Below are 14,113 nucleotides of genomic sequence, written 5' to 3'. Positions count from 1 at the left end.
AAACGTGGCTGCCTATAAACTTGGACACCTGAATCCATGTGCAGGCACCTCAATAAGAGGGCTGATTTTCAGAGGTGCTGAGCACTCAAATATGAAATGTCTGGGCATATGTCTTTAATTTTAGACTATTATAACTTAACCAGTTTGGATGGTATTTTTAAAAAATAATAATGGTTTAACAATTCCAATGATTTTCTTGGTTGAGATCTCAAAGTGGAATTTTTGTACGAAAGTTCCAAACATAAAACAAGAAATCAGACAAAGTGCAAATCTAGAGCAGTGCAAATGACAGCCTGCAACAAAACCACTTTCAGCTGTGATCTAGCCAGTCCTCAATTTGAGCAGGATCGGACGTGGGTAATGCACACCTGGAAGACCTTGGTACGGTTTGAAACAATGATGCTCTGTTAGGTGGCAGCTTGATCACTGAGCCGTGTGTTAGCTGAGGCTAGCCGGCACCATGATCCTGGAGGTGGAGTTTTGGATTAAATGGAAACCACTTGTCAGTAAAGATTCCAGGCCATTTTTTCACATTGGTATTACCCCCAATGTCCGGATCGAATTCCAGTTTGTCTACTTAAAATCCCACCTGCGTCCCACCAATAGTGTCAGCAGGATAACTGAAAAGGAACCGCACCTTGCAACCTGAGCAGAATGAGGAGTTTGGGCCGGTGACTGAGGTGAGGCAAGCAGGGAATGTGATGATGGGTTTTTAAAGTGTCTATACAGACTCCGGCAAGCTAGAAGGGTCTCATTAGAAAAAAGGAGGGTGCTTTTCTGATGGCAAAGAGAGAGAGAGGAGCTGAGTTTGTTTGTCTACCATCCCGCAACTTTGAACCCTGGGGACTTCTTTGGGGTTCTAAGGGTTTAACTTACATTTGCTTTACTCTTAGTGATCTGAAACCTTTGCAGAATATCAATAGTGATCCACAGCCTCAATGTATCTCGGCTCCACCTCTCTGGATTGATGTGTTAATCTCCCTCCAGCCCCGATTTCAGTAGACAGCCACACCATTTCAGGTCACCATCATGGTCTCTGCAGTCATCTCTCATCAATCCTGCAGGTCTCATTCTGTCTCTGATGGACACAGGTGCCTTTCTAAATCTGTAGATATTTCCTCTTAAATGCACAGGACTTGCAGGCTGCCACCATTGCAAATGTCAGAGAGGATGAAAGACAAGAAGATGGCACAAGTGCCTGAAATGTGATATTTGATCTGTAGTGAACATAAAAAGAATCCTTCTCATCTAGGCTTTTCCCAGGACAAAGAGCTGGTTGTATGTCAAAGAACTTTCCCTTGTAAAATTATAACTAATGTAAGGCGGTGGGACATATTCTCATTGTTCCTATCCCTGGATTAGTAGATGAGCCTTCTGAAATAGATTGCAAATGAGTGCTCATGCGACAGGAGTTTCATTTGGAGCAGCTCCCCTTAGTTTTCATTCCCTGTTGAATCAAGCAGATGTATGGAAGGCAAACCACCGAGTGCACTGGGTAAGTATGTGGGTTGGATCTTATTCACTGTTTGCAGAAGGTGCAAAAATATCCTTTGAAATAATACTGTTAGAAGGAGGAGAGAAATCTAAGTGTTTGGTGGAGGGTGGGGGGGAACAGGGTGTACCTCTATTTGGAGACAATGCTACCTCTCTGCTAGAATTCGTGCTGTGTTAACACATTTCCATATGGCAATCCTACTGTGTACAATGTCTTCATTCTTCATGTAGTTCTTATTAAAAATCAGATATTTGCACATCTGGAGAAAAATTAGTCAACATGTCACACCTGACTCGGTGGGGCTGTTCACTCCTGGCAACAGGGGTAAAGTCTGAGAGGATTTTGCAGTAATTATTCCCTCCCTGGACAAATCGAGTGGAGAGCAGGGGGAGGTGCATTTCTGTTGATAGAAAACAATTGCTCCCCACCACAGTGAATTCATCCACGGAGGCTGAGGCTGGAGTTAAGAACTCTTCGCTATAATCTGTCTTACACTTTTCCTTCCTTAGCTTCAGGCCATTGCTCCTTGTCCTGTTATCTTCTGAGACTGAAGAATTCCCTTCCTTCATTTATATTACTATCTTGAAGGTATTTATAGACTGTGATGAAGCTCCCCTGAGTTTTCTCTTTTTGAGACCATATAAGTTTAGTTCCTGCAGTCTCTGCTCATATCTCTTATTCTATAATTCTTCTATCACTTTTGTTGCCCTTCTTTGTATTTTCTCTAATATTTCCTAAACTCTAACTATCTGAACCAAATACAGGGTCTAGATGCTGGAGCACCGAGAAGCACTATGATCACCCTACTGTACACTACTCAACCCCCCTATATATTCATCCAAGATCTGCACTGACTCACTGCCCCCCCACCATTGATATTATGCTGTAAGCTCTCAATTTGCCATCTACCATCAATCATTAGATGTTTATTGTTGCCTTTATCAGCCCTCCCACCCCCACAGAAGTTCTGTTTAGTTCCACTCCTTAAAGCTGTAATGTGTATTTTCAATAGCGTTTCAGCCTGTTGCTTACAGCATACAGTTCCTGTTTGGTATGCTCTTCTTGTGACGTGGCTATCCCTCAGGTTTAGACATCCTCTGCCAGCTTGACCATGATGGTAACTATGCAAAACCTCCTGGGTGGTTGATGAAAACATAAAATAAAAAATAAAAAGTCCGCAGAAGATAACTCAGTTCCCTAGATATAGGCTGGACACTTTGGGCCAGTTTTCAGAAATGACCCGTGTTGTGGGTGCAATCACCCACAGGCAGCTGAAAAATGCAAGTGTGAAAACCTGCCTATACAAACCCAGCAGGAAGGTGTTAAATATTTCTACTGCACTCACTGGTGTTCCTGCTTGAAAAGCGAATGTGCAGATATAAGCATGAACAAAGTTACAAGTGCACAAAAGAAGGTCAGATGAAGAGGGTGAAACTTGCTTGTAAATCTTTTTTGAATCCAGTTGGTTCCATTGTGAATGGGATTTGAATATGTGCACTAAGGGCTCCATCCTGCAAGGTGCTATCACTGTAATACCTTTTCTCCATTCAGATATTGGAACACACAAAATTGGTGTTTGAAGTCCGTGAGAATTGAGAGCACTTATCGCCTTGCAGGATCAGACCCTCTGAGAGAATTGGCTTAAGTGAGGGTGAGCCATAGACTAGGAGTTCCTTTATTGGGTTTGAATGGCAAGTTTAATAAAGGGACCTGCAGCGTTTTGTACTGTACTCATAGGTGGGTACATCCAGTAAAAGAGAGAGAACACAATGTGTTCATATCTGTAAATAAACTGTCTATATACTGAACAGCTTTTTATAAGAATGCGGAAGGTTCTTTACAAGGTGGAGTTAGCAAGAAGAGCAATTGGAGTGTGGTGATAGGTGGTGAATAAAATGAGTTTGTGACAAAGTCATCTGTCAGTGATGCTTAAGTGTATTGAATAATAAAAGGGGCATCCAAACAACATGTAAAAAGAAGACCTCATAATTTTCAGTAAAACTCCAGGGCAAAAAGTAGAAACAAATTTAGAGGGAAAAAATGGATTTGAGAAGACTTCAGGTCCATGCTGCTTCAGTTATTTGTGAATGTTGTATAAAGATGGATTTTCTAAAATATAGTTAATAGGTTAGTCATTCAGTCTGTGATACATCTACTTTCTCATGTAGACAAGGCCTCGGGCACCTGTCGTCTTGATGTCTGTCTCTCCTTTCAGATTTTAAAACACACACAATTGGGATTTGCCACATCAGTTGCTTGATGTTTAGACTCTTAACTACTGTGATTTAAACCCATTTGCCTCTTTATTCGTAATAGTAAAGCACTACATTTAGGGGGGAAAGATTTCTCATTGGCTAGTGCATCGAGGAAACTTATTTTCAAAGACAATGAAAATGTTGTTTTTCTCTTTGACGAGGACTTACAACTTTGGCTTTGCTGCACCTGTCTATTATGGTTTGGATGATAATCAGTAGCTATAATAATTTAAGTCACAGAATATGTATATATAAAATATAATTTCCACTAAATGCCTCCTCACCTTGCCATTTGCCTATCAGCAGGAAATCATCCTGTCACCAGGCTCTATTCCATTGACATTATCTCTTAATTATACTTAAATGACAGGAAGAAGAAAAACTAATATTTTACTGTTCAGGGATGCATTTCTAAAAGAATCATTTACAGGGCTATATCAATAAAGTAGAGAGGGAGTTCTGTTCTTAGCGGAGTCAGAGAAACTCTAATTATTGCAATAAGAAAAACTGATTATGCTGCTTAAAACCTGGAAAGTAAATCAAGCCTCATAAAGGCATAAATGTTATCTTCCCTACCACGACCTGGTCTTTTTGTTGGTAGGCGTAGAAAGCTGACAAAGTTGGGCAAATGGTCACCAAACTGGCTCCAGGGAGTTTCAGTGGAGCCTCTCTCGGAGACTTGTTGCACTTCTTGGTTTGCCTCTTGGTTCACTTCACTGGATGGTATCTTGTAAAATAAATATTTATTATTCATATTAATTGCTGGTGCGAGTAGTAGTCTTTTTTTTTTTTTTTTTTAAAGATGGTTGTGTTTCAGCAGAGCATGGAATTACAAACCCAACACATAGCGCTTTGGCCCCTGCTGTTCAAAGGAATTAAAAAGTAAATTGGGAACAATTTTTGAATTCTATCAAGCACACTGGTGTAGATCAGAGATGCTGAATGACTGGCCAAATTATTGGCCTCTCTGTAGCTGTAGGTTCAGGATAAAGCAGGGGTGCAATATATGTTATCTTCTCTATATGTATCTTCATAACAGTGGAATCTGAGTGATAACCATGTTTTAATTGCTGGTGAAGTCAAACAAAAAATAGTTCACATTTAGCTATCAAGGAGGAATCTCAAGTAGAAGTGAATTTTAGAGGGCTGTAATCTACTTTTAAAAATTATATTACAGAAGAGCTGGTCCTTAGTTAAGGGTGGGTTGAATTCTGCATTTAAAGCAGGGATTCTCAACCATTCTTTTTATGTATGAAGATTACAGTGTTTCCGACCACAAATTACAGCACTTACTCTTGAGCATAGAGTGAATTTAGTTTATAATTTAAAATTAATTTAAAATGGTTCCTTTAAGAAATTTAGCAGTGTGTGTCAGACCATTTTTTGTTTCTAATGGTCTTAATAGTAGTCTAATGTAGAACCTTCAAAACTCCCATACAGTTAAAACTCACTAAGATCTTGTGCACAGGCAACATTTTAAGGTGTTTTTTTTTTTTTAAGGATTTTACCATAATTCTTAACAACCAAAAGATTTTTTTTCTGCAGAGGCTGACAAATAATTTTCTTCCACATGGATTTCCATGAGGAATTCCCCTCTTTCAAAATGTCTACCATCTCCTATTGTTCTCAGTGGGAGTGACGCCAAAGGCCGGTGACCAGCAAAGATGCCTTCTTTTCGAATGATCAGCCCCTCCCACTGTTGCTACTGCCAGTAGCAAAAGAAGAAAAGCTGCCTCATCCCCTATACTGATCCTATTATGTACTAATCATAACTGTATGGTTATTGCATGGTGTCACTACAGGGCAGAAATCAGGTTGGTTGGGTGCCTACACTGTACATTTCCGCTCTGTAAGATGTTTGGATTTTTGTTTTTAAGTTTAACCTTACCTGGGTTTTTTATGTTTGGTTTGTTAGATAATTACAACATCCCTGTAGCTTTTACTCTTAACTTGCTGATATGTACTCAACCTGAACTCCAATTTAATGTAGTGTTATCTGGCAGTACGTATTTATAATGATGAGTGCAGCCTTGTGTGGGGCAAAGGTTGGACCGTCCTGCAGTAGATTTATGCAATACCCAGTTGGTGGTTTAATTTTTCAGGGCTGGGGGTACTGTGCTCCTGAGTAGGCTACTTATTTTATTCTCAATGAAAACTCATCCCAGGTAGACACAGCTAGCAAATGGGGCAGGTTTAGACGGTCATATAATGTATACAGTGCGCGTATCTATAATATATACAATCTGGTACAGTGACTGTGCTTAAACTTGCCAATATCAACTAAGATAAACATAAGTGTAACAGATGTATAATCCCTATTAGTATGCATTTTAAATTGAATAGCAGAATAAATAGGCATGTTCTTCCTTTCATTAACAGAAAGTGGGTAGACATATTGCTTAACAACAACAACAAAGTCCTTTGCCTCTGTGTTCACAAGAGAGTGTAGGAGACAGATGCCAGAAATGGTTCCCAAGGGATGCAAGCTACTACTTAAGGACACTAGGATCTGAAGTGTGAGAAACTCTAGAGCCAGATGAAATCCAACCCACAAATTGGAATGAAGTGGCCAAAAAGGGGGAAATTTAGCTGTTTCTTTAACTCTTTCCCAAAAAAGGATGGACCCATTTACAGTTGTGGGTGGAATGTTAGGGGTATGGAGGAGAAGGAAGTGTCAATTTATTTTAATTGGTATATTTTAATAACCTTCCATACCCCCATTATTGGTTGATGGTGAAGCTAGGATAATGATAGGTTTTGCTTTTTAAAATCTTCTTCTCCAACCTTTCTTCTCATGCAAGTCTCCAAATGTCTAAGGGGTGTGTTAATTTAGATCCAGTTTTCATGCACCTGTCTTATCCTCCAGGTGCCTTACTCGCATTAAAACCCACAAATGCTACCAAAGTACAGCCAATAAACTGTAGACACACAACAAAATACCTTATAAACTTTCTTGACCCATTGCAGCCCCAGTTGTACCCTCAGTCACTGATAAATGAGCAACACCCACCAGTACAAGGGGTGTGTTTTGTTTTTCTTTTTAACATTTGCAAATATCTTCTGGGTCTTTCTTGGTCTTTCTTTTTCTGCCCAGTGGTAGTGTTAATACAGTAAAACTTGAGAAATATTCCTCTGTTGCAGTGTAATGCCAAAACTAGGAACAACTGCCAGAAATTCATGTCCAAGTTTATGGGAAGCCAAAATTCACTAGTGTTTGCTTTCTCCAAACATGGTTGGTTTTGCAGTGTTTTAGAATCCATGAATTTGGAGGCATGCTCATGTAATTTCCATGTATTTGGAAATTGGTGAAATCCTCAAGTGTGATCATATGAGGAGGGGCAGATGCTCAGCAGGTGCCAATTGTCACGGGGCTATTGAAACAAATTATGTCAATGGAGCTATGACAATTTACAGTGGCCAAGGGTCTGGCCCAAAGGATTATTGGTGGCTACCCAAGTTGCAGTGGTGGGATAGAATTTTTGGAGGGTGGAGCAAGACCTAACTTGTCCCGCTATCCCCAGCCATGAACTCCCCTCTCAACCCCTGGCTTGCCTGACCAGCATGATCTGCTTACATCTGCAGCATGAAGATCTACTCGTATAGAAACCACAACTCTTGTTTTATTATATGTTTTTTATATATTGCATGGTGTCCCTTGGAAAAGCAATTCATTACCTTGTATAAGTTTTTATATGACGACGATGCTGATGGTGATAATTCAGCTTGTTTTGCTAGCCATCTTTTCACTTTTCTTTCTTCCTGCTTCATCAGATTATCGTTCATGCTCTTCATAGTCTCAAGTGACCTTCGAATTTTTTTCAGCTGAATGACAAGAGAGAAATTGCACAGCCCTTAACAAGTTAGTTTTCTACAATTATGTCAGTGGTCTATGTATATTTAGGGGGAAGAGTTGAACCACTGCAAAATTTTCTGACTCACTGGAGAAGTTAAATCTTTTATCTTATTTCATAGAGGTAAGAAATCCCCAGCAGCTTTCTTAGGTGTCTAGGAGAATAAAAATATTGTTGTTGAACTGCTGCCAATTTCACATGGCTCTAATTTAGAGAGAGATCTCCATTAACGTTTTTTTGTTACACATTTGTACCACAAACTACCTGGACATTTAAGGGAAATAAGTATCTTATTTTCTTTCTCCATACCTGAAATGACTCCCTGTCATTGGAGACCCTCAAGGTCTTAGCTCTTTTGTTGTCCAGCCAGTCCATAACACCACTATCCATGGCCTTCCAGCTTGTGTCAGCCATTTTTTATCTTGCGGGCGGGGAGGGGGGAGCCCCCAGTGTGCTTTCAGAAGTAATTGGGCCTGCCAGTGCAAAGAGATTAACTGCAAATGGCTGACATGATTGCCCTACATTTTATTATAAACTCAGCAATTCTATGTAAAGGCACCTACTGGTGGCCCATGTTAATGAGGATGCAGAATGTGGATACAGAACTGTGAGGTAATACTGTAGGTTTTCTTACATAATGCCTTGGAATGATGTCCTGGCAACCAGAATGAAAACATTAAATGGACAATTACCTCAATAAAAGAGCAAAGCTAGCTTACCCAATTGGAATTTTGTAATGTACTCTTCTTCATTTGATTGGTACTGATATAAAAACTGAAGGCAATTAAAAATAGAGTGTTTTAAACAAGGGAATATTTTATAGAATAACACTGACTGTTGTTTAATAAAGGATACTAGTGTGTGTTTTACAGACTGCAAACCTGAGGCACTATAAAAGACCTCAGTGTGTTTATGTGATCGTAAAAGCGTTTTCAAAATAATACTGTGGGTCCTTTCTCTTACCTCTCATCTCTTGCTGGACCATTGCCAGTCTGGAAAACATTTTCCCCTAATGTATACACAAAATTAGAAGCATTTTCTCCCTGCATGTAGCTGAATTACCATAAATCACCATTTTGGCATAAGAATATCACCTCCAACCATGGGGATATTACATATATGCTTTCTTTCCTATTGCTTGTGTCCAGAAGGTTACAAGATAAATTTGTCCATTGGCTGTGATAAATAGGCAACTTTCTGCATTTTTAGGGTCCAATTTTCAGAGAGGTTTTAAAAATTGCACATCTAGGCACTTACATGGACAGATCAGGTACTTAGCCAAACGGCTGAATATACACAGTTGGCTATGAATGCCACGATTCCAGGTGCAGATTTCAAATGTTGATGTTGGGACTAAAACCCAAGCTTGAGAAGCTGTTACATCAGAAATGACTCTCATTGGCAAGTATAGAGACATTAGCCCAACTGCATGACGTATTCCTTGAAAAAGGTGTGTATGTGCTGGGGGGAGGGGAGAGGTTGTATTATTTTCTGTGGAAAATGGTCTGAATCAAAACCTCAGATCTAAACACCCCCAGACTAATCCAGATCCAGCCTGGGCCCATGTCTAGGTTCCAGTGTGTGATGCTCACTGTGTTTGCACGTCACTTTTTTTATGGAACTTCATACACTCTAATTTGTTCCAAAATAGCCCTGTGAGCTAGCTAAGTCGTACTCCAGGAGGGTAGAATGAGAGACTGGGAGGTTAAGTGATTTGTGAAAGGCCACACAGTGAGGCAGTGGTGGATCCTGGAACACCCAGTCACCTGCTCTAACCACTAGAGCTTAGTCTCTTTTGTGATTGTAATGAAGAAGTACAGGAAAGATATCTCCTTAGCTAGTCCTACAAACGTCTAACCATCTACCCTGCAGTGTTGAATTCATAGCTACAGATGGATTATAATGAGTGTGGGTTTTGGTTTTTATACGGGGGGTGAAAGGCAAGAGATGAGGGATTGTAGGTAACAAGGGAAAGGTAGGAGCTATAGTAATGTTCACAGATGGTAACTGTTCTAGGAAAGGAAGGAGTCTGAGTCAGTTTTCAGAGCTGCATTAAATTAAACCAATAAATCTTTGGAAACTGCAGAGAAATCATTCACCTACCACCATCTCTCACAAAGGTGAAAGTCAAAACGAAAATACAAAAAAAGTTCAAATTCACTAATCTAGGACTCCAAGGGATTTTAGGACATCTAATAGCTTGATGAAACAGGGTACTCAAAGGAAAGTGTTTCCACTGGGAGGTGGATATCGATAGCAACCGGCCTACATTAAAACTATTGGATGAGGAAATTAACTAATGGTTGGTGATGCAGTGTACTGAAAGCAGGCTTAATGGAGAGACTTGTGGTCTTTTACAATTATAGCATGTGCTAGATACCAGACCAAGAGATTAGGTAATGTATTTGTTATTGAATGAGAATTTAATTACATTGTCTGAGAAGCTCAGTATTTTGTAATATCAGCTGGTATAGGATTTTCTAGGCAGCATGAGTGAGAGGCTCTGGACATGCATTTCTGTAGCTTTGGCTGAGGTGATATTTAAATACAAGAATAGATCATCCTGGGGAAACATACCATAGGGAAACTTCAGTATGAATATTTTCTCCTGGAATGTTTTTTGATTTATAAAAATCTACTGTAAAAGCCATGTTTGAGAACTCCTGAAGATGCAGTTACAATTTTACACACAAGTACCATACTCTTACTCTCAAATGGCCATTTAGACATGTTATTGACAATTTGCCAGCATGAGCACAAATCAAGTACGTGGCACCTTAATAAATTTGCCTGTTAATTAATTAGACCATTTGAGTAATGAAACAACCTTTACCCTCTAATAGGCAGTGAAGGAACAGGGTGTTGAACCTGCACCCTTAGGATTCCATCAAAAGGGTAAAGACTAAGGAGTCTTCTCCCATAAATGGTGTCACCCACAGGGCCATGGGTCAGTGGACCTGTGGGAAAAGCTTAATAGCCCTGGGCAAGAGCTGAGTTTCAGACATTAAAGTTGACAGACTCACCTGATCTGGCTACCAGGGTTAGTTCTCAGAATAGCTCTGCATCTCTGCACAGGGTCTGAGCCCCAAAAAGCCTATCACATACCCAAATCCCACGACTGTACATTCATATCAGCACTTAAGTGTCCAAATTAAGACACCAATGTCTGAAATTATTGCTTCCCCTCCCCCAGCCCCCAAATTCCACAGCACAAGGATTTAAAAATGGTCTGAAATGTTGCTTCTGTGGTTAATGTGCCCGGCTGTTAGTATGGTAGTGCCCCTATAATTTAATTTAGAAAAACAGTGGGATGTTTCAGAACCAGCAACATTAGAAATTGAAGTCTATTTATCTCCAGCAAACATATAGCTCAGACAATAACAGTGCAGACTTCTCCCTATTGCTCCCTCGTGTGATGTTAACCCTGGGTGGGAATAAAAGAATTCATTGTGCGGACCTGCTTCAGAGCAAAGATTATCTATTGTACTTAATTGTGTCTTGTGGGTAGAAGGACTGGGTGCAGCCAGGAACCAAACTGAGGCTGCCAGACCTGCTGCTCCCAGGACTTCAGGTTACCTTCAGGATAAAGTGTCAGCAGTCATCATTTTCCAGGCAAAACAAGAAGACTCCTATAGCTCCGTTTCTAGGTGTTTGTGTGTTGATATGTGCTGCATGGCATTCACGGTGCTCAGTCAATCCAAGAATTACAATTCTTGAGATATCCTGGAAGCACAATGTCAGTGTGTACCCTGGTATCCTCATAGAAACTTGACATATTGCATCATAATGGCCCTATGCCAACATGTACCAAACTCTGGTTTTCCCCGGAAGACATTATATATATTCTGGCTATTTTATATCTAGAAAATAGAATCTTCTTCTGCCTCACGTCTTCTAATCTAGATTCGAAAAGCCACCTTTTCTAAAGGGCCTTCATCCAGCCTCTAATTTTGTCCTTGTAATCAATGGAATGTATTGCTGACGCATGACATAATGGATTTGATTTTGTTGACACAAATGTTGGTGGAGGTCTCTGATTTGCAGGTGAAATTAATTTCTCCTGTAAAATTCCCAGTCACAAAGTGAATATTTTTGAAATTTGAGCAATGCTATTTTACTGCCACGAGGAGTGATGCTCTAACTACCTTAGGACTGTAGTGAACTATTTTTAGCTCTGACCCCACCACATGTGCTCCCTTACTACGCACTTGAAAGCTATTGCTCCAATGGTTTGCAACGCTTGAGGCTGATCCCTTTCTGGAAATTCAGGTGGGGACAAATTCCTTGGAATCTGTTGTCCCAGATCATGATGTCATTTTAAAGAACATTTTAAGGTAGGAACTGCAGTTTAGATAACTGCTAACGGACTCTAAAAGTGTCTAAAACCCCTTTAACTTAAGATTTCTTTCAAATACTTTGAAACTTAAAATCATTATTGAATCAATACAACATATTATGAAATATCCAAACAAATGGGCTCTATTATGGATAAGGCTGTGACCTAGTTTCAGTGCATGAATTTTACAAACCTTGAAATGGTGATTAATTTGATTTCTCAGGGTTTAGCCCTTTAGATTTGCTTGGAGTCTGAGTGACACCCCCCCACACACACACTTGGCCCCACCCCCAGTTAACTGAAGGCTGAGTCTTGCCCAGTCCAATTCTAAATTAACTGTAACTTCTCCTGCATTTTTGTTTTGGTAAATTGTAACCATTGCAATTAGTTAAGTTACTAGAAGAAGAATAATGAGGATGTGGTTGGATCCCATTCCCTGACTTATCTCATTGCTTCCCAGAGAGGGCAGCTAGGGAATTATTTACCTTTTAATTGTAGTTCTCTGAAGGTGAGAGTCTCTAAGGATTCATGCTCGTGGGTCAGCTGGTGTGACCTTGGGTACTGAATAACTAGATTAAATGGTAAAGTTTAGAACTGGTCATAATGAGTTAGTACAAAAATATGCCTTGAGGGGTCTATATGGTATATCATAGCCCTCAACTCCCAGATCCTTTTCAGACTAATTATTATAATTATAACTTAAATAGGAATAAAACCCCAGCTCTCAAGGGGTGGTGGGAGGATGAGTGTGGCTCTAATAGCGGACACCATATTCAGAGAACTCAATTATAAGCAAGTAATTTCCTTGTCTTCAAAAGGTAATTGGCCTTTTCTACATCCCTGTTCTTACAGATGATGGGGTAGTTGTACGTTTCTGCTGAGGAAGGCACTGCGCTGCCCATAGGAAATAGATTCACAGTGTAATACAGAGAAATGAATATTAGCATTGGCCTGAATCTCTTTTTATTGCCCCCCCCCCCAAAAAAAAAGAGAAAGAAAGAAAGAAAAAATGGCCTGAGCCCTGTGAAACACCTAGTAGGATACATTTTAAAAAAGAAGTTCTTTCAGATCACTGAAGCTAAATGCGTGCTTTGGCAAGGTGGTGGATTTACAGCCCTGGAAATGGAAGTTTTTCATTCTCCCCAGGAAGGTACAACACAGACTTATTATAACATTGCTGCTTGCCATTGCATCTCATTGTCCTGTTGTTGAGAGACCACCTCCAGAGGTAAGTGTGTAATTTGGTTCTAACCTCTCTGCTGAGACGGCCAGCAAGTAGGCTAATTAATGCAAAATGTGGCAGTAGATTCACTATGAAGAATTTTATCCTTCACCTTTTACATTCACACTCACATTCTATTTTTACTACACAATTTAATTCAACTGGCCTCAGAATAACCTTACCACATTGCCATTAACAAGACTTCCATGAACTACTCTGCATAGTTCACCCCAATTCTTAATAGCCGTATGCTGTGACCAGTAGACCACCCACAACACTAACTTATAGCCCAATAGCATTTTAAAGAGAAATAGTCTGCCAACGTTCATTCAGATTCAAGAGTGAATTTTCATCTGGGTTCATGACCCTTTCCTGTATATTTCCCTCTAATATTTGAGCGCTCAAGCTTGATTAGCACGAATATCCACAAATGGCAAATTTTAAACTTGGATGCTTACCAAAGGAGAGCTGACTGACTGTGTACTTGATTGTAAAAACTTTGTGATTCATGCTGTGTTGGCTAGTTGCATAAGTCAGTCAGGTAACAGAAACAATACCATATGGCTTACACAGCTAACCAGCCTAATTAGAATAGCAAATATTAGCAAATGATTTGATGGTCCTGCAGAGGGAAGGAGGTGGTGAAACTCAGTGGCTTCATTCTCAGGTTTTTTTTACATTTCAAGGTTTGACTCAACGAAGTAAGAAGTGTAAACACATTTGCCCCAAACCTGGCACTTCTTAATTAAACTATAAGCAATATGGAACTGGAGAGTTTTACCCAATTCCAGTCTGGACAGCACTGCTGACGACAAAAACAGAAGCTTCACTCCTATGCCCTCTTTTACATCTCCACAACTCTTCACAGCCAGCTGACATCAAACTCCCTTCTTTTTCAAAGCACTGCCCTGGAGTGGAACCAAGCTGAATGCAAATTGCTGTCCTCACATACCA

At 40.0% G+C, this 14,113-nt stretch overlaps 1 protein-coding gene across 1 annotated transcript in view; it reads right to left on the bottom strand.

Annotated features, from left to right (window-relative positions):
- C14H16orf78 (chromosome 14 C16orf78 homolog) overlaps positions 1 to 14,113 on the bottom strand; it is a 126,222-nt gene that overhangs the window by 4,154 nt on the left and 107,955 nt on the right. Inside the window, exons 5-7 of the mRNA XM_054049221.1 lie at positions 7,911 to 8,074; positions 7,426 to 7,572; positions 4,327 to 4,477 (exon numbers count right to left, since the gene is read on the bottom strand). Coding sequence (XP_053905196.1) covers positions 4,327 to 4,477; positions 7,426 to 7,572; positions 7,911 to 8,015 — 403 coding nt within the window. The 5' untranslated portion in view covers positions 8,016 to 8,074. The remainder of the gene's footprint in view (positions 1 to 4,326; positions 4,478 to 7,425; positions 7,573 to 7,910; positions 8,075 to 14,113) is intronic.

The sequence above is a fragment of the Malaclemys terrapin genome, chromosome 14, assembly GCF_027887155.1.
Source record: "Malaclemys terrapin pileata isolate rMalTer1 chromosome 14, rMalTer1.hap1, whole genome shotgun sequence".
Classification (NCBI taxonomy): Eukaryota; Metazoa; Chordata; order Testudines; family Emydidae; genus Malaclemys; species Malaclemys terrapin.
This window is presented reverse-complemented; position numbering and strand designations above follow the sequence as displayed.